Source organism: Sarcophilus harrisii, chromosome 1, assembly GCF_902635505.1.
Source record: "Sarcophilus harrisii chromosome 1, mSarHar1.11, whole genome shotgun sequence".
NCBI classification, from domain to species: domain Eukaryota; kingdom Metazoa; phylum Chordata; class Mammalia; order Dasyuromorphia; family Dasyuridae; genus Sarcophilus; species Sarcophilus harrisii.
The window spans coordinates 667023808-667045139 of record NC_045426.1 but is presented as its reverse complement, the minus strand read 5'-3'; the positions used below and the strand labels follow the sequence as shown (position 1 = coordinate 667045139).

The following is a 21332-nucleotide window of genomic DNA, read 5'->3' as shown; positions in this document are numbered from 1 at the left end:
AGAGGAGGAAGAGACACCAGAGTGGAGATAGAAATGGATGCCTACACAGAGAAATAAGGGAAGATCCTAGCTTTCTCAGACCCAGGAGACTGCGACTTACCAATTGTGCGATCGTGACCTGCGCACCTCTGAGCCTCAGTTTCCCCATTTATAAAGTGGAATGATTGGATTAGAAGACGGTCTCTAATAGCCTTCCTAGGTCTATACTTTGTTTTAGAAGTGGGAGAGAGGGAGAGGTTCTCACAGACACTGAGAGAGAAACCCAGAGCGAGCCACAGCTGAGACAAAGCCGGAGTGCACCGAGGCAGGTGCGGCGGCGGCGGGGGCGGGAGCGGTGGCGGCTGCCCACTCCTTCCCCGCCCCCTGGACTTCAGCCTTAAGTTTCCTGGGTCCGCACCCTGAGCTCTCTTCCCCTTACCGCCCCCCTCCCCTTCAGGTAGCTCGGGCTCCGCCCTGCGGCCGCCCAGAGAGAGCGCTCCACTTTGGATCGGGAGGCGGGGGAGGACTGCAAAGTTTCGACCAAAGTTTCTTTGTCACTTTTTCTGCTCGGCTTCTCCGGTCGCCGCCCGCTCCTCCCTTCTCTCCCGATCCGGTCCCTGCGACTTCCCAGCAGCACTTTCTCCTCTGCTTGATCCTGTCCCCCTTTCTCCCCAGCCCCTCATCCTGACCTCCCCACCCCGCTCCGAAGCCTCTCCATCCCGGACCTCCCCAGTTCCCGCAGCTCCTCTGTACCCCAACTCCCCTCACGCCCTCGCCCAGAATCCTTTCTGTAGCTCAGACTACACCTTCGGCTCCACCGGCTCCCGGCATCCTAAGGCATCCCCAGCCCCTAAATCCTCCCCCCAGCCCCTAAATCCTCCCCCCAGCCCAGAGTCTGCCCTTGCTGCCCCACTTTCCCTCTGCGCCCCTCCTGGCTCGGACCTTCAAGTCAGTCCCCTACCTCCACCGTAGCTTTAACCCAATACTCTCCCTTCAGCCCAGGCCCCGTCTTTGCACCCTTGACTTCCAGCCCCTGCCCTCCCCCTTCCCCCTATTCCACCAGTGTTTTCTCCATCCCTGCCTTCTCTCCCTTCTTTCCTGCTCCCCTCCCTTCCCCAGCTTCTCAGCCCCAATTCTGCTCCTCCGTGCCCTTGCCCAGCTCCGGCCATGCCCTGGGCATCCAGCGGGCCCGCCCTGTCAGTCTTGGTACTCCTGGGAATCCTGGCGGCCGTCATGTCGCTCCTCTCGTCGCAGCTCCTCTTCCAGCTCCAGGCGGGCCGCGCAGAGCTGTGGGGCCGGTCGCTGGGCATGGAGGGGGCGGCCGAGGATGCCGCCGGGGTCCTGCTGCCCCTGGCCTCGGCGCTGAGCGCGCTCTGCCTGGTGCTTAACCTCTGTGCGGTCTTCTTTTGCCTCCTGCTGTGCCATCTCAGCGCCGAGCTGGCCCGGGCCAGCCCAGACAGGTAGGGACTCAGGTGTCCTCAGCCGACCAGCCTTGGAGAGTCCTGGCTGGCTCGCAGCGTCTTGCGTCTCCAGGGCCAGAGCGTTCCTCAGAACATGGAATAGGACAACAGAGATAGACCTTACCAGAACAGAGAGTGTCAGGGCTGGGAGGGCCCTTAGAACACAGGATGTCAGGGCTGGGAGACTCCTTAGAACTCAGGATGTCAGAGCTGGGAGGTCCCTTAGAACCTAGAATGTAGGAGCTGGGAAGGACCTTAGAACAAAAATCAGAGCTGGGAGAACCCTTAGAATACAAGATGTCAGGGCAGGAAGGGCCCCTTAGAACACAATGTCAGCTAGAAGGAAATTTAGGACTAATTTGAGAGTTTAACAGTCCAATCTCTTCATTTTACTAACTGGGAAAGTCATGATTTCCCTAAAATCATTCAAGTTGCTAGCAGGTCCAGGGCTTGGACCTCAGCCTTCCAGCTGCCCTGGGACTCTGCCATGCATTTTACTGCCTCTCAAAGTTGAGTCGGTTTCCACAGCTTGAACCAAAGCCTATGTAGTTACTTCAGTGGAAAGAGCCCTGAGTGGGGAGTCAGAAGGCCAGGTTCAGATCTCCCTTTGACTGAGCTTCAGCTTTACCCTATGTAAAATGAGAGATGGAGAGGATCAGATTCTAAAGTTTCTTCCAGCTCCAAATCTTTGGTCCTCAAAAGAAAAGAAGCAGCCCAGTATAATAATAGTTCTCCCCAATTATCAAACATAAGTCATCATCCAGATCTATATTCATTGAAAAGCCCAGGCATAAGGATTGGGGGAGGAGGGGAGGAGGGAAGGAGCCTATAATGGTGAGGAGGTTGGGGGAATAAGGAAAACAAAAAAAGGGGGAACTTTTGATTTAGAGTGATAGACTCTCAAATGTTTCAGTTTTTGGACCCCATTATCCTCTTTAAAATTACTAAGGATTTCCCCAAGAAGTTCTATTAAGGTCATATCTATTGCTATTTATAATATTAAAAATTAAAGCTGATCAGTTTTTAAAATATTTACATTTTAATTCATTTAAAATGATAATAAACTCATTATATATTAATATGAATAGTATTTTATGATAAATAACTATATTTTCTAAAGCAAAAAATAAGAGTGGTATTATTTCACATATTTTCTCAAATTTCTTTAATGTCTGGTTTAATAGAAGCCATCTGGATTCTTTTTTCTGTTTCCATATTCAAACTATTGTGACGTGTTGTTTTGGTTGAAGTTCATGAAGAAAACCTGGTCTCCCATAGATATGCAGTTGAAAAAGGGAGGAATATTGTAACAGGCAAATAATGTCTTATTGAAAATAGTTTTAACCTGTAGGAATCCTAAAAGTGTTTAGGGGTTCCCAGGGTTCCCTGGAACACGCTTTGAGAACTGATGATCTAGAATAATCCCAAATTTTATGCTGATGAGGTAATTAAGTCCCACAAAGTTTAATAACTAGTTCAGGAAGGATCTCAGATGCAGAGCTGAAAAAAATCTCCAAGTCCATCTAGCCCAAACCTTCTGATTTTTATAGAAAACTGAGATTCAGGGAGTTTAAGTGATTCAAGATAACAGGTAGGAAACATCAGAAGCAGAATTTGAACACAGGTCTTTTGACTTCAGCCATTGCTGTTTTCACTGCTTCCAAACAGATTATAAAGGTGTAGAGCTGGGGATTAATAAAATCACAAGGTCCAAAAGGAGGGAAATGATAATGCTACTCACTTCTCTGACCTCATTTATGTTCCGTTTTGAGCACCAAATTCCAAGATAGAAGCTGGACAATGTCTAATATAGGAGGGTGTCCAAGGAAAGTATAGGGGGAGGGGATTGGATTTCATGCCATTGCTTGGAGGATTTAATGATATTTAGCTTGGAAATATGGGAGAATATGAATGTGGAAGAGGGAAGAGTTATTTAGAAGACAAAGATTTTTTTTTTCTTGGAATGGCAGAATCACAGAATATTAGAGGTAAAAGGTACCTCAGGGAGTCATCTAGTCCAAATCTTGTCTTAAAATAGAATAATGAAGGGATGGTTAGTGCACATCTAGAAAAGGAAATAAATGGTACAGCAGATAGTGTTTGGACCCAGAATTTAAATCCATCCTCAGAAACTTACTCTCTGATCGACTCTGGGCAAGTCATTTAACCCTGTTTGCCTCAGTTGATTCATCCAGAAAATGAGCAGAAAATGACAAACCCCAAATGACTGAAAACGACTAAAGGAAGCAGTTACCACAGAGAGTCTATATGACTTCATCAAGCACAGGTCATGCCAGATTACCTCATTTCTTTTTTCTAACAGGGTTACTAGACCTGGGAAATGCTCTAGATATTTTATTGTTGTTGTTGTTTGCTCATTTCCAGTCATGTCTGACTCTTGGTGACCCCATTTGCAGTTTTCTTGGCAAAGATACTGGAGTGGTTGGCCATTTCCTTTTCCAATTGCTCTAGATAGTTTGCCTTAATTTCAGGAAAACATTTGATCATTACTCGTGCTATGGAATGATGTTGACCAAATGGAGCAAGTGAATTAATATATAAAACTCTTTGTAAACTTTTGAAACTACTATGTAAATGCTAACTTGTTATTATAAGACAATTAAATGTATTTGTAGCTGTTTGAATGACCAGACCCCAAAGTAGAGATTAATAAATTGATGTCAGCTTGGAAGGAGATCTCCAGTGTAGTGCTCCAGAAATTTCCCTGACATTGTGATGCTGACTATTTTTATCAATGACTTGGATAAAGTCAAAGATGGAATACTTATTACATTTTTTGGATGATACACAGCTGTGAGAAATAGCTAACGTGTTAGCTTGAGTGAGGATCCAGAAGGATGTTGACAGTTTAGACCAGTGGTCCTCAAAGTGTAGTCCAAAGAATTGTTGGGGTCTCTGAAACCCTTTCAGAGGGTCTACAAATTCAAAATTATTTTTTATTTCTAATATAGTAAATACTATAAATATAACCCATGTGAACAAAAACTCTTTGAACAGATCCTCGATAGTTTTTTTTTAACATGAAGATACTGAGAACAAAGGTTTGATAACCACTGGTTTAGACTATGGGGCTAAATTTAATGAGAAACTTTAATTTTAAAGTCTTAGGCATAAGCCTAAGTTTTTAAAAATCACCTTCATTCAAAATATGAGACAGGGAAAATATGGCTAGGCAGCAGTTCATCTGAAAGAAATCTGGGCTTGTAGTAGACTGCAAGTTCAGTGAGTTCACAGTGCCTTGTTCTGACTGGTTTCTGGAACGTTGTGTTCCATTCTTTGTATCATATTTTAGGAAGTCCTTGATAAGGCAGAGTTCTAGAGTAGGGTCAACTGAATACTCCATAAGATGATTGGCTGAAGGAACTAGGAGAAAAGACATTACTTTTCTTCAGGTTTTTGAAGAAAGATTAGTCTTGTTCTGCTTTGACTCAAGAGGGCAAAAGACCAAAAAGTGGACACTGAAGAGAGGATTTAGGTTCAATATAAGGAAATACTTCTGAATAATTCAAGTTATCCAAAAAGAGAATAGGAAATAATGAATATTCCTTTCTTAGAGGTCTTCAACACTTATCAGGAAGACTGAAGAAGGAAGTTTCTTGTATGGGTCTACTAGGTGGCCCTTGAAGGCTCTTCCAAATCTAGGAGTCTATGATTTTACAGATAGGTAAACTGAAGCATAGAGACAGGAAGTGATTCATAGAAGGTCTTACAGTTTGAAGTAAGAGTCACAGTGTGGACTCTGGCTCATCTGGTTTTAATTCTCCCCACACCACTATGCTGATTTCCTCCTTGGGTAGCCATGGATAGAAGTCATAGAGAAGACAGTTTCATCATTGCTGCTCTCTAAAAACTGAATGTGTTACCCTTAAGTAGTGAGATCCCATCAATGGGAATACTCAAGCTGATGACGGATGATCAAATAAACTATTTCTGTCCAGATAAAGGGTAGACTAGATGCCACCTGAGGTTCATCTTATTTCTGAGATTCTGTGGGACCTCTATTATGCCTTTATGATCTTGGATCAGTCAGTCGGTCAATGAGCAATTTATTAAGCCTCTACTATATGCTAACACTGGGAATAAAAAGAAAGGCAAAAACAGGGTCCCTGTCTAACAGGAATGGTGGATGCAAACACGTCACACACATAAAATCTAAGCAGGAAAAATAGACGGTAACCTCTGTGGGAAGACACTTTGGACAAATCATCTCAATTTAAGTCAATTGACAAGTATTAATTGAGGAGCTAGTGGACAGAGCTCTGACCTTGGAACCAGTCTGCCACGTACTTGCAGTGTTTTTTCAGCCATGCCATTGGACCTTCTGAACTTTGGGAAACCCCTAAAACCATAAGTTGAAGAAGAGGTGCTAACCTGCCAGATCCTCTTCCTGCCATCACTCCTACTGGATCCTTCTGCCCTCTCTGTAACAGCCTCATGGTATTGCAGATAGACTGTTAGATTTGGCACCTACAAGATGAGGGTTAGAATCCCTAAACCTAAGGCAAGCTTTGAAGGGGAGAGAGATTTGGGATTCAAAAATGGACAGAATATCTGAGCAGGGGAAGGGGTAAAAGGAGACATCTTGTGGAAAGGAGGTCAACAGGAATCTCCTCTTTAACTTCCTGTTAAGTAGTCTTTCAGCCTCTGTTTGAGGGCTCCCAGGGATGGCCAGAGTATGTCCCCCCAGCTCTCCTCCACAATGAAGGCAGCCCATTCTAGAGCTCTCATTGTTAGGAACTTTCTCTTTCTATTAAATATAAATTGCCCTGGTTAGTTTCCCATCATTCCTCTGCTCCCCACCCCAATCTGGGGCCTCGTAGAATAAGTTGTTGTTCCAGACACTGCAGCCACGTGAAGGCAGAGATTTTACTTCTTCCTTGGAGATCCATTACTGGGTCTGATGGGGACTTTCAGCTTTCTGGCAGGATGGGGGTGGGAGGTCTGGGAAGGTGGACATACCAGGGTCTCATATTTCTGCGGGTCACCTTGCAAGATGAAGCTAATGGCCTGGTGAAATCATTAACCCCAGGCTGGGAGGCTGCTGAAAACAAGGGCAGAGGTACTGCCAGCAGGACCACGTGGGAGGTGCATGTTGGAGGGACCTGCTTGGCTCAGTGTAAGTAGGGACCTGGAACTCATTTCAGGGAGTGGGACAGGGATATACATCCAGAAATACAAACAGAATCCCAAAGGAAAGCTGGAGATGTAGCATAGCTTTAGAACTGGATGCTATCTAGTCCAAACTCCAGCATTTTTCCCATTCAAAAAATTTTTTTCCATTTAACAAAATCCATTTTTCTTACTTCTCCCCTGAGTTTAAAAGAAAAAGAAGTCCTTATAGTTCAAATATGTATAGTTGAGTAAAACAAGTTCCTACACTGGCTGTATCCCAGAAACGTACAACTCATTCTGTGCCCTGAGTCTATAGCCTCTCTGTTAAGTGAGTAGCATATTGCATCATTTATCCTCTGGAACCCTGAATGACCATTGTGTTGCTTAAGGGCCCCTCGGTTTAGCTATGAAGAAATTTGAAACACCCAGTGCAACAGGTGCTGCTATTATCCCCATTTTGCAGATGAGGAAACAGGCTGAGAAAAAGTTTAAGGGCCTTACCCAGGCTGATTCAGGCAGTCAGTATCAAGCCTTCCCAGCACCAGATCTAACTATCCTGCTCCACCATGAGGGCATTAGAGATTCAGCTGATGGTTTGAACAGGATTGATTCCAGAATGGGGCAAATATGACCTTCATAAAATGATAATTCACAATCATAAAGGGAATCAGGGTGTAATAGTGGACTGAGAGCTGACTTCAGAATAAGCAAGATGGTTTCTAAATGGCTGTGTGACTCTGGGCAAGCCATTTCCATATTCAATGTCCCCTGGCAACTCCTTGGTCTATATAAGGGGTAGACCGGGTGTTACTGACATTGGAGGAGTGAGTCTCCTTTTTGGGAGTTACCTCTACAGGTATGGCCCCCCTCAAATACTAGTGCTTAGAGCATTTTAAAGTTTTTACAGAGTCATCGGACATTGTATCTGCTAGAGCTCCTCCCAACTGTGACATTCTATGTTCTAAGGTCTCTCTCAATTCTCAAATTCTATATTCTAAGGCTCCTATCAATTCTCATATTCTATGTTCTATTGTCTCTCTTAGTTCTAACATTCTATGTTCTAAGGTCCCTCTCAATTCTGACGTTCTATGTTCTAAGATCTCTCTCAACTCTAATGTTCTCTGCCCAAAAGGGCCTCCTAAGGTTCTAACCTTCCATGTTCTAAGGATCCTCCCAGCTCTGACTTTCTGTTTTCTGTAAATTCTGGCTTTTTATCTGGTGGGACCTGTTTGTCCAGTTAATAACACGCTAATCTGCCAGAAAAAGGCTTCTTTTATTTCTGAGGGCTGCAGCTGACCATCCACCTTGAAGAACGAATAATTGTCCATTGGTGGCCAAATCAGGACTAGAATCCAAGGATCTCAGAGTCCTGGTGAGAGCTAGTTCTGGGAGGCTCTTTATATTATTAGCCTCAGCTCTGCCAACGGCCCCTTGGGGTGCCTTTAATAAAATCTAGTGAAGGGTTTCTGGGGCCTGCTCTGTCCTTCTCAGGGAGTATCCCCTTGCCTTTCTCCTCCCTAGCCTGGCCTGCTAGGGACAGAAGGTGGCTTTGTCTCCATCAGAAGGTGGCTGTGTCTGTCCCACTCTAGCCTATCACACCGGATCGCTCGTTTGGGTCTTCCACAGCCTGAGTCTTTGTCCCTGCTGACACTGCCAGATGCCTGCCTTCTGCCTTCATGAGTGATGATGTTTCTCTCCTCTCCTGTTCCTTCAAGGCCACGTAGCACCAAGAAGGAATTCTGGAGGGCTCCTCGCTCCTCATGGCTGCTTCCAACTAGTCCCTTTTCCTCCATCACTCAGTAACATCAATTTCTCAGACCATTGTCTTTACAAAAGCTTCCTTCTCCTTTCTTCCCCAAACTTCTTGGTGAACCAGCTTACTCCACACTGCCCTTCCCTTGAGGCTCTTCTCCCCTCCTCCATATTCTGTTTCCACTCTTGCCAAATCCTAGCCTTGGATTATTCCCCCTATTACCTGCCTTCACTTCTACTTACATATCATTGAATGAAGGTGGAAAAAAATCACAGAAACCTATTAATTGGATCCATTATAAATGTGTGTGCATATATATAGATAGGTTTCTGTAAATTATATATAATATATATATATATATATATCAGTTGGTTCCTTACTTGCACAAGGCCATCCCTTTAACATCTTTTGAATTGGTTTACCACTTGGTTCTTCCAAATCGTCCAAACCTCCTCAAATTACTGTGGTTTCCTCTTATCCATCTTCTTGCTTAAGAACTTCACTTCATATTTCATTGAAAATATTGAAGCCATTCACTGAAAGCTCCTTTTCCACTCCTCCTCAATTCATACCACTCAGATACCTTCCTTCACTATCTCTCTCTTTACCCACATCTTGCAAGAAAAAAATGACCTTTCTCCTTGCCAAGATGAACCCCTCGATATGCACTGATGAATTGCACTGATGAATCCAAAAACTCTCATTTTCTCCATCCAAATCTGCTAACTCCCTTTTTATTCAATTGTCATCTCAATGTTGATGATTCTCAAATTCACTTATATACATACCCTTCATCTTTGGGGAAAGTAAGGGAATATATAGTAGTATATATATATATATATGGAATATAGTATAGTATATATATAATGAAACATTTCAGATTTAGTTGATGATTCACTTTTTTGCCTTTCTTTTTAAATTCTTTGCTATTAGAATAGCTTAATAAGTAGAGAATAGCTAAAAGTTATATTTGGAAATAGTTATAAAGACAAAAAACATATAATAAAATATTTTAAGTATGATATTTAAAAAGAGAACTGAGCTCAGATACATAAAAATGCTGATTTCCACTCTCCCATCTCTCACTGTCCCTTCTCTCCTCTGGCACTGCCCTCCTTTTCTTCCAGGACTTTACCATCTAGACAATTGAAATAACCCATTGGTTGGTCTGCCTGACTCAATTCTGCAGAAGTGCCTTATTCTAAATCACAGGTCTGACTATATCACTCTTGTTATAAAGTAAACTACAGTGGCTCCCTATCACAAAAAGAAGGGGTAGCTCCATTGCAGTGGACAGAGCACTCACCCTGGAATCAGGAGCTGAATTCAAATGTGGCCTCAGACACTTGTCACTTATTAGCTGTATGACTCTAGTTAAGTCACTTACCCTCAAAACAAAAAAACAAAAAGCCAGAATCAAATAGAAAACCCTTTCTTTAGCATCCAAATCCCTTCATGACCTGTTTATCTTTATAGTCTTTTTACACTTACAGTTCTGCTCTCTCCAAGTACAATTATCTCTTCCACTTTTCCCAATTGAATTTTCAGTATTTCATGGATCGGCATAAGAAATTAAGTGGGAATTTCAGGAGAGTTTTGCAGAAGCTGCAAACAACACACGTTAAAAAAAATTAGAAACTTAGAAATGCATAAAATATAGGTATAGTTTTGCATAACATCAACGTATTTTTTCTTTTGATGCTATGATAGTTCAGACTTCTCTGGTACAAAAGAAGTGCCATAAATTTTTACTCGGACTCTCTAGATCACAGGGCACTGAGCCCCTAGTCCCCAAGCATATGTTCTGCAACAATGTTCTCCAGTTGCCTGGGATCACTGAGGGACTAAGTGACTCCTCCAGAGTCATCAGTGTGTGTCAGGGTCAAGGCTTGAATCTTGATCTTTCTCACTCTGAGATTAGATCTCTAGGCAAACAGGAGGTATGCTAGGTATGAGAGCAGGACTTTCTGTAAAGAACATGAGTCTGAATGCTGCCTCAGGTACTTACTGGCTGTATCACCCTGTGCGAATCAATCAGCTCCTCTGTCTCAGTTTCCTCGTCTATAAAATGGAGATATTGATTGCAGCTTCTTCAAGTGCTTTTCATCAGAGGAGAGTAGTTTAGTCATGTTCACTCATACCTAGCTCTTTGTGACCCCACTGGAGGTTTTCTTGGCAGAGACACTGGAATGATTCGCTATTTTCTTCTCCAGTTCATTTTACAGATGAGGAAGCTGAGGTAAACAGGGTGCAGTGACTTGCCCGCAGTCACACAGCTAATAAGTGTCTGAGGCTGAATTTGAACTCAGCTTTTCCTGACTTCAGGTCTGGAATTCCATGCACTGCACCACCTCGCTACCACTATATAAATATTTATAAATAGCCTACTATGTGCTAAATACTTTATAAAAATCACCTCATTTTATCCTTACAACAACTCTGGGAAACAGGTGCTGTTACTGTCTCCATTTAAATTGGAGCAAACAGCATTAAGTGGCGTACTCAGGGTCACACAGCTAGTCAGCATCTGAAGCCAGATTTGAACTCAGCTCTTCCCGATTCCAAGCCACCTAACTGTCCATCATCATCATCAGGTATATCCAGGATGCTGTGGTTGCTTTTCCTGGGTCTCAGTTTCTTTGCCTATAAAATGAGAGTTGCTCTTTACACTGTCACAGATCTCTTCCAGCTCAGGCCTTTGCCATTCCACGCATAGAGCAAGTGTTCAGAAGGAGGGATCTGATGAAGTAGAAGTAGAGGGTCTCAGAGACCTTCTAGTTCAGCCCTCAAATTACAAAGGAGGAAACGGAGGCAGGGAGCCTTTAAAGGACAATGAGTAAAATATTATAGAGGACTTTTTACGTATCATTTCCCTTGATCCTCACAACAACCCTGGGAAGCAGGTGCTATTTTATGTCCATTGTGCGGATGAGGAAATATTACAAAGGAGGAAACTGAAGTGGGGGCCTTTAAAGGAGCGTGAGCAATATAGTATAGGGAAGTTTATACGTATCATTTCACTTGATCCTCACAATAACGTTGGAAGGCAGGTGCTATTTTATGTCCATTGTGTAGATGAGGAAATATTACAAAGGGGGAAACTGAAGCAAGGGGCCTTTAAAGATCAGTGAATAACATATTATAGGGAAGTTTATACATATCATTTTACTTGATCCTCAAAACAACCCTGGGAAGCAGGTGCTGTTTTGTGTCCATTGTGTGGATGAGGAAATATTACAAAGGAAGAAACTGAGGCACAAGGTCTATAAAGTACAGTGAATAAAATATTATAGAGGACTATATATATAAAACCTCACTTGGTCCTCAAGGAGGCAGGTGCTATTTTATGTCCATTGTGTGGATGAGAAAACTGAGCATCAGACATGAAAGAACTTGGCCAGTATCTAAGGCAGGATTTGAATTCAAGGCTTCCTGGACCAATACTTATCTACTGCTCCATGGAGCTGCCCCTGGGTGAGTGAGTGTCAGAAAGGACTGACACTGATCATCAGCATGATTCCCGCTGTTTCTGCCTCTACTGCATTTGGGATGTCCAGAGTGGGTGATATCTTCTTCCCTGGAGGTCTTCCGGGTGCCCACCTGTCAGCTACTTCCTGGTGGGGATTTCTTTCACAGACGGCTCCTATGATTTGGCCCCGGAGGCACTTTCTAACTCTGGTGCAGCGTCTGATAATCCTCGGGGTATATTCCGTCCGGATCCGGGCGCTGCACGCTGGGATGGACACTGACGACATCACTGGGATGATAGTTTGAAAAGTGGCTCTGCCATGTCTTCCTTGGCCCCAGGGGCAAAACCAGGGTGGGCAGAGAGGCTGATTTCACAGGATCGTGGGTCCAGAGATGGAGGGGATCCAAGAGCCCACCTAGCCCAACCTTTATCATTTTATTAACTTATTTTGCAAATAAGGAAACAGGATAAAGGCAGGTTAACTTATTGGCTCAAGGTCACACATCAGAGAGATCTGAACTCAGAGCACATAGTTTCAAAACTTCCTGCAACAACAGGTAGCTACGTAGTGTTAGATAGACTATGTATGTATGTAGACTAGATAGACTATAGTCCTCTGTTCCTGAAGGACCTAAAACAGGCCTCTGGACTGCCATGTCTCCATCTTGTCCCTTTACCTTAATTTGTTATTTGAAAACTTTCCTTATTTAAAACTCTTTTCCTTTACAGGGCTGACTGGTTCCTGTTGGACAGCCGCTGCCTCCGGCACATCTCTATTGGCTTCTTCTGCTGCGGGGTCTCGGTGTACTTGGCAGGTAGGTGCCCGTCTCTTTTCCCAATATCCTATGGATGGGCAAGGGCCAGAAGCTAACCCTTAACCCAGTACTCAGCGCTGAGTGATCCCTGAATAACTCCCTCCCTCTCTTCTCCACCCATCCTCCTCCTCCCCAAGGCACCTTCTCCAACCCCTAGGCCTGGGTTGGGGAGCAGGACGGCCTGTCTCAAATTCACTTGTCTTGTCTGTCACACCACAAGTCTGCCCAGGTGGTCTGAGGTTTCTCCCAGGCTCCACATTCTATAACCACTGACACTGAGGGAATGCTTTTTTAAAAACTTTTATTTATCTTTTAAAAAAAAGAATGTATTTATTTTTTATTTATTTTATTTTTTAAAAAGAATTTAAAAAAAGAAAAAAGAGAAAAAGAAAACAAAACAAGATAAAACAGAACATTGTCTTGTGCCAGCAGAATATCAGGGAGGATTGAAAATATATAATATTTATATATATATATATATATATGTATGTATATATATAGACATATATATATATAATATTGGTTCAAGAAAGGATATATAGTAAAAAGAAATTTCATTGCTTGAAGGTTTGTAATGGGTTTTCCCTCCAGCAACCCCGTGAGGTAAGTAGTACAAATGTTATTGTTCCCCATTTTATAGGTGAAAAAATGGGCCAAGGACGCAGCTGTGTATTTTTTTTCTGACACAGCTAGGAAGGGTCACCTGGTATTTTAACCTGTGTCTCCTGACTTCAAGTTCATTGCTATTTCCTATAGACACTACAATGATTTTTTATAGCTTCTCCTCAATTCTGATGTACTGTGTTCTAAGGGTTCTCCCAGCCCTGACATCCTGAGTTCTAAGGGCCCTCCCAGCTCTGACCTCCTGAGTTCTAAGGGCCCTCCCAGCTCTGACCTCCTGAGTTCTAAGGGCCCTCCCAGCTCTGAAATCCTGAGTTCTAAGGGCTCTCCCAGCCCTGACTCCTGGGTTCTAAGGTAAAGTCTTCTTGTAAAAGGTGGGATTTTAGCTGGAATTTGGAGGAAGTCAGTGAAGGTCAGTAGTTGGAGTGGAGAAGGGAGAGCATTCTATGCATGGGAGCAACCAGGGAACGTGTCCAGATCAGGAGATGGGAGTGCCTTGCTCAGGCTACAGACAGTAGGCCAGGGTCACTGAATCAGGATACAGGGGAGGGAGACCCTGCTACTAAATTATAAGAAGACTGGAAACCCATGGGGATGCGTCACATCCAATGACAAATTATTTATACTTGATCCTGGAAGTAATAGGGAGCCACAGGAACTTACTGAATAGAGAGAGGAGTAACATAGTCAGATGTGAACTTTAGGATAAATAATTTTATGAAGGATGGTCAGGGGAGAGATTTGAGGCTGGCAACCCCCCTGCAGCCTATTGCAATAATCCAGGAGATCCTGCACCAGAGGCATGGCAGTGTCAGAGGAGAAAATGGGGCATATTAAGAGACATTTTACCAAGATGAAATATGTTCACTTTTTGTGTTTGTTTGTTTTTCTTTCTCATGAATTTTCCCCTTTTTCTTACACAGCATGACACCTACAGTTAAAGGAATTGCACATTAAATTAAAACAACAAATATGTTTAAAAGAATTGCACATATTTCAGCTATATCAAATTGCTTGCTCTGTCTTTGGGAGGGAACACAAAGTTTTACAAAAATGAGTGTTAAAATTATCTTTACAAGTATTTGGAAAAATAAGATACTATTGAAAAAATTTTTTTAAAAAGTAAGTTAGTCGTATTTAACATGTATGGGACTAACTGCCATCTGGGGGAGGGGAAAAGTTGGAACAGAAGGTTTTGCAAGGGTCAATGCTGAAAAATTACCCATGCATAAGCTTTGTAAATAAAAAGTTCTAATAATAATAAATAAATAACCATAAAAGTAAGTTAGCAAGAAGACAAGGACTTGGGATAGCAAAAGAAAGGAGAGAAGAAAGAAGAAGAGAGAGACAGAAAGAGGGGATAAGGGTGGCTCCTAATGGGAAAACCAGGATCAGGAGTCAGGAAGCTTTCCTGTGTCCCTAAGGTACAGGCTTAGCTTCTAGACTTGGGAAGAGGCAATGGCTTCAAACCTTCAGCCTTTAAAAACACTTGGACTTTCATCCATCTGTACAGACTTTGTCTTACACACACACACACACACACACACACACACACTGACCTTTCATGCATAAAAAACTAAAGCTCATGTTTCTCTTAGTCTTTCTTTCTTTTACTTCATTGAATTCTCAAAAGTGCCTTGAAAGGGAGGCCGGCATTTTATAGAAGAAAAGTTTCTCTTTATATATATTTTAATTTTTAATATATTTTATTTTTCCAAATACATGTAAAGAAAATTTTCAACATTCATTTTTTGCAGAACTTTGTGTTCCAAAATTTTCTCCTTTTTTTTGCACATGTGGGTCCTTTCCCCCTTTCTATGACCTCTTTGGGATATAGACCCAGTAGAGAACCTGCTGGATCAAAGATATGCCTTTATCTTTAGAGATAATTCCAAATTGCTCTCCAGAATGGTTGCATCAGTTCACAAATCCACTAACAATGCAGTAATGTCCCTGTTTCCTCACATCTCTTCCAACATTTATCATCTTTCCCTGTCATCTTAGCCAATCATGAGGAATGGGAGGTGATATCTCAGTCTCTATATTTTTAAAGAGAGAAACTGAGGCTCAGAGAGAGAACGTAACCTATCGACATTGCCAGAGCTGACTCCAAATGTGTCAACATGACTACAGTTACTGATGAAATATGTGTTGGAGAAAAGAAAAATTGGAAATTTGAACTCTGGTTCCGACACTTAATAAACATTTATTAAGTACCTATTGTGTGCTAGGCTGGGGATTCAAAAAGAGACAAAATATAATCCCTGACCTCAAGGAGCTCATAGTTAATGAGGGAGAAAGTATACGTATGACTATATACAAAGTAAGCTCTATACAAGATAAACAGAACATAATTAGTAGAGGAATTAGAATCAAGAGGGGTTGGGGAAGGCTTCCTGGAGGAGGTGGGATTTTAGTTGAGACTTGGAAGCCAGGGAGGTCAGTAGTTGGACCAGAGGTAGAGCCTTCTGGGGATGGGGGACAGTCAAAAGGAATTCCCAGAGTCTTGTTCATGGAGCAGCTAGGAGGCCACTGTCCCAGAGTCCATGTTGAAGAGTAAGATATAGGGAGACTGGAAAGGTAGGAGGGGACTGGGAGAGAGACAGAGAAGGAAAAGAGAGAGAGACAGAGAGAGAGAGAGGGAGGGAGGGAGGGAACAAGGGAGGGATAGAGAGAAGGAGAGAGAAAAAAGGAGGGAGGGAGGGAGGAAGAGAAGATAGGGGATAAAAGGAGTGAAGAATCTAGGATGACTCCTAGGTTGAGAACCTAAGGGACTGGAAGAATGGTGTTGCCAGGGAAGAAGCAGAAGGGAGAAAGACAACAAGTCAGGTTTTAGACATAATGAATTTCAAATGTCTACTGGACACCCAATTTGAGATGTCTGAGAGGCAATTGGAAGCATAAGGTTAGAGGTTCGCAGAAAGATTGAATAGGAAAGATAAATTTGAGAATCATCAATGTAGAGATGGCAATTAAACTTATGGGAGCTGATAAAATCACCAAGTGAAGTAGAATAGAGAGAAAAAAGAAAAGATCCCCACTCAGAAGATATGATCTGGAAGAGGATTCAACAAAGGAGAAAGAGAAGGAGCAGTTAGAGAGGTAGAAGGAGAACAAAGAGAAAGGGGTGTCCGAAAACGTAGAGAAAAGACAGTGTCAAAGAGGAAAGAATAATTTACACTGTCAAAGGCTGCAGAGAGATCAAGAATGATGGAGAGAAAGTCATTGGGTTTGAAGACTAAGAGGTCACTGGTAACTTGAGGAGAGCAGTTTGAGTGATGATGAGGTTAGAAGCCAGGTTGTAAGGGGTTGAGAAGAGAGTGAGAGGGACAGCTCAGTGGTGCAGTGGGTAGAGTATTGGCCCTGGAGTCAGAAGACCTGGGTTCAAATTCAATCTCAGACACTTACTACTTCCTAGTTATGTGACCCTGGGCAAGTCACTTAACCCCAAATGCCTCAGCAAAAAGAAGAAAAAGAAGGAGGAAGAAGAGAAAGAGGAGGAGGAGAAGAAGGAGGAAGAGGAGAAGATATATAATGATAGCAGAATTGAAAGAATCAAGTGAAGGTTTTCTGAAAATGAGAGAGAAACACAGTTGTGCTTATAGGGAGCCAGTAGAAAGAAAAAAGATTGAAAATAAATAAAAGTGGGAGTGACAGAGGAGTCAATCTGCTGGAGGAGATGAGATGGGATGGGATCCAGGTAGAAGGGTTAACCTTGGTAAGGAGCAAACCCAACCCATTATATGAGAGAATGGTGGAAGAGAAGAGTAACAGACCTAAGGGATAAGAGATGAGGAAAAAGAAATAAAAAATAAAAATAGAGATGAGAAAGAGGGAAGTGAGATAAATGGCCTCCATTTCTTTCTGTAAAACAGGAGGTGAGGTTCTCAGCTGAGACAATGGGGAGGAGGGGAAAATATGGGAGTTTTGAGAAGGGATGTCGAGGTTTGGAAGAGCCGCTGTGGAGGATGGCAAAGTGAGCTGATGAGGAAGGTGCAGGTGGATTGCCTAACAGCGGTGAGGACCTAATTGAGGTTGTATAACATAAATTAATAGTGGACCCAATTAAAGTGATTATGTCATTTTCTCTGCCTTCAATCAGCAGTATGTGTGTAAGAGCAAAAATGAGGAATGATGAGAGAGGTTCAAGGCTAAGGCTTGGTTAAGTCTCATTGAGTCCTTTGACAAGAGGGTAGGGACTGGAGGGAGGAGGACGGTATGGAGCTCAATTGTTTGAACACGGGGTCAAGATGGGGAGAAGAGGAAAGAGTGGTTAACGCATAGATTGTCTGGGAGAGAATTGAGGAGTCAAGAAACTGGAAGTCCTGGTGTCCAGAGAGGAAGGCAGGCAGAGGGAAAGAGAAGTGATTAGCTTGTGATTAGGTGCCCAAGAAGGGAGCATTTGGAAGTGTGGACTCTTGCACACATTTGCAAGTATTTCTATAGTATTTTACAATTTACAAAGGATTTTACCTATGTTATATCATCTTGGGCAAACTCTATCCCCTCTGAGCCCCAATTTTCTCTTCTGTAAAATGGGGAATAATTCAGTACTTGTACTATTCACCTCCCAAGATTTATATGAAAGAGGCACTGTGGGACAGTAGTAAGGGCTCTGTGCTTGGAGTCACAGGGTCTGGATTCTGATTCTGGCTCTCACTTACAATCTGGGTGACATCAATTAAGTCATTCTCTCTATATGTCATTTTCCCCATGTCTGAAATGAAGGGCTGGCCCCTTTTCACTCTCAATCTGTAATTCCGTATGAAATCAAATGGTCAGAATAAAAGTTGCTGTTTCTATAGTGTTTTGAAATTTTCCCAGATACATGATCTTGTTGGACTTTCCCAGCTATCCTGGGACAGAGGCACAATGAGCATAATTAGCTCTGTTTTAGGAGACCAAGGCTCAGAAGGGTACACTGGTATGCCCATGGGCTCACAACTAGGAAGAGGAAGAGGTGGGACTCAGGAATTTCCTGACTCCTCATCCAGCTCGGATACTGAGATCCCAAAGAGGGGTCTCCTCTAAGACCACCCAGGTCACAATGTACAGAGCCAGCTGTTTTGACCAGATTCCCAGGAGAAAGGATTCTCACAGGTCTTAATTCTAGGTTGTGGCCTAATTGAATGTGGATGTGATGAAATTATGTTTATTATCATTAATATCTGATTTGTGTAACTCTTCTTAAGACCACCAGTATCTATAATGAAAGAGGCACTGTTGGACAGTAGTAAGGGTCAGTGTGAAAGTCAAGGGTCTAGATTCTATTTGCCTACTTACAATGTGAGAAATTAGTTTATTATCATTAAATCGATCACTTTACCAAATCTGAGTACATCGATGATCAAGGTCAGATGAAACTAGTTTCTAAGTCCTTTGATCTTCCCGATACATGATGTGTTACCCATATGGAAGGGCTGAGCATAATTCTCTTTCTAGAATCAAGTCAGAAGTACACTAGGATGCCTCTGTGCTTAGACTTGCGAAGAGAAATGTGCCTGCATTTTGACTCTCCAGCTGATACTGAGACAAGTAGGGCACTGACCAGGTATGCCTCTGTGTTAGGACAAGCCATTCACAGAGAAAGATGCCAGGCTTATCTTTGGCCTAATAAAGTAGGATAGGATGAACAGCTTTTACAAATCTGGGACTCATAACCAAATATCAGAATACCATGGACCAAGGGTCCTTAAATAATAAAATGATTAACATGCTTTTGAAAAATGCCCAGAATTATATCATATTACAGTATCAACAAGTGGAGTAGTATTTTATACATCTATTTTACAAGGTTTGTAAATAGATTCTGATGTATACTTTGCTAAGACCAAGTCAGAGCCTAGGAATGTTAGAAACTCTATCTAAGATAATCCTCTTTTTGTCCATGAGGAAACAGTGAGTTAGATGCACACTTTGCCCAGGCACACAGCGCAGGAAGTGTTAACTATGCTTCTGAAGATCACTAATTTAACTAGTTCTCCTGAACATTAGGGGTTAGGATGTCTATCAACATCTGAGGAAGTGTCATTACTGTCAAATATTTGCACACCTCAGTATCTGACATGTTGAGCTGGTGCTTCCTATTATACGCCTTTTAGCATTAATACTAAGATAGCTATATCTAAAGTATCAAGTTAAATCTATTGACTACAATTGCTCATTATTTCTCTATCCTAACTGTATACTTCAGCTACACAAATGTTATACTGGCATTACTACTCTACTACTTACTTACTATCTACTGACTATATTACTACAATTGACTACTATGTACTACAATAGCTAGCTATCTATTACTATAATACTACAATTATACTCATTACTATATTACTACTTACTACTACTAATACTACTACTTATATATTATACTACATTACTACTACTACTACTATTACTACAATTACTACTACTACTACTATTGCTATTATTACTACAATTACTACTACTGCTACTACAATTACTACTATTACTATTACTACTATTACTACAATTACTACTACTACTACTACAATTATTACTATTACTACTACTACTATTACTACAATTACTACTACTATTACTACAATTACTACTACTACTACAATCACTACTACTATTACTATTAATACTACAATTACTACTACTACTATTACTACAATTACTACTACTACAATCACTACTACTATTACTATTAATACTACAATTACTACTACTACTACTATTACTACAATTATTACTATTACTACTACTACTATTACTACAATTACTACTACTACTACTACAATTACTACTATTACTATAATTATTACTACTATTACTATTATTACTACAATTACTACTATTATTACTACAATTACTGCTACTACTACCACTACCACCAGCACTGCTGCTGCTGCCCCCGCTACTCCTCCCAGCAGTAACATGTCCATTCCTTCCTTGTTCTCCCTCCCAGCTCTGTCTATCTACATGCTGCTGCTGTTTGAAATGGAAACAGGGATCGTGGGCGCTTGTATCCTGTCCTCCGGGATACTGCTCCTCCTGGTCACCCTCATCCACGTCCTGCTCAGGGCCTCCAAGGCCTCCCACCATCGCCTGCCCGAGCCGGCCCACACCCTCTATGAGAACAACACAACCCGCTCCGCCAGGGACCTCTACAAGCAGACCCCGAGCGTCCGGGCGCGGCCCGACATCCACCGCGAGTTCTCCTACCCCCCATTCCTGGAGGCCCAGTCTCCCCCGGCCTCCTCATCACTCGCTGCGGGGAGTCCCGCACCCGCCGAGGAGGGTGAACGTGCGGCCCCCAGGATGCACCGGACGCTGTCGGCAGAATCGGGGCTGCTGGGGGCCCGGGCCAGGCCCTGGAATGGGGTGGCTCAGGAGATGAGGGGGGTGCTGAACCGAAAGACTGGCAGCTCTGGGAAAGACTCTACCCTGGTGTGAGCACCCCATGGCGAAGGGCCCTCAGTGTGAACCAGGCCAGGACTTTGGGGGACTAAGACTATGGATTGATGAGTCCCCACCCGTGACAGCTCCAGCCCCTGAGAGTCCTGGACATCTCATAGAATCATAGGATTTAGCACTGGGAGAAGCTATCTAGTCCAATCTCATCTCCTCAAGTAGGGAAACTGAGGCCCAGAAAGGATAAGCAGGCTCATCCAAGGCTAGTACAGAGCAAAGCTTTGATCCAGACCTGGCCTGCTGATTCTAGACCCTCTGGAAAGCACTCTACTCCAGCATATTGGGGTTCAGAACAAAACCATTGGCTAAAGTCTGAGGGACTTGGGGGAGTACACTGAAGTCAGATTGAATGCCTAGAGCCAAAAAATTAGTCTTCTGCTGCATTGAGAGAGAGAGAGAGAGACAGAGACAGAGAGAGACTGAGACAGAGACAGAGACAGAGAGAAACAGAGAGAGAGACAGAGACAGAGAGACAGAGACAGAGAGAGAGAAAGAAAGAGACAGAGAGACAGAGAGACAGACAGAGATAGAGAGAGACAGAGTGAGAGAGACACACACAGAGAGAAACAGACAGAGACAGAGAGAATGACACAGAAAGAGAAACAGAGAGAGAGAAAGACAGAGAGAGTGAGAGAGACAGAGAGAGAAATAGAGAGACAGAG

The 21332-nt window shown here is 42.8% G+C and overlaps 1 protein-coding gene across 1 annotated transcript; it reads left to right on the top strand.

Moving 5' to 3' along the window:
• Window positions 1-436: 436 nt before the first annotated feature.
• Window positions 437-21116, top strand: TMEM221 (transmembrane protein 221). The gene is made up of 3 exons (XM_031948150.1): window positions 437-1439; window positions 12524-12609; window positions 20165-21116. Exons 1-3 carry the CDS (start codon window positions 1147-1149, stop codon window positions 20650-20652), a joined length of 867 nt encoding a protein of 288 aa, XP_031804010.1. The 5' UTR covers window positions 437-1146; the 3' UTR covers window positions 20653-21116.
• The last annotated feature ends 216 nt before the right edge of the window (window positions 21117-21332 follow it).

Coding starts and splice junctions, on each gene's coding strand:
- TMEM221 (XM_031948150.1), top strand. CDS start 1,147: ATGCCCTGGGCATCCAGCGGGCCCGCCCTGTCAGTCTTGGTACTCCTG. Junction 1,440..12,523: donor GCCCGGGCCAGCCCAGACAG/GTAGGGACTCAG, acceptor TTTCCTTTACAG/GGCTGACTGGTTCCTGTTGG. Junction 12,610..20,164: donor GGTCTCGGTGTACTTGGCAG/GTAGGTGCCCGT, acceptor TCTCCCTCCCAG/CTCTGTCTATCTACATGCTG.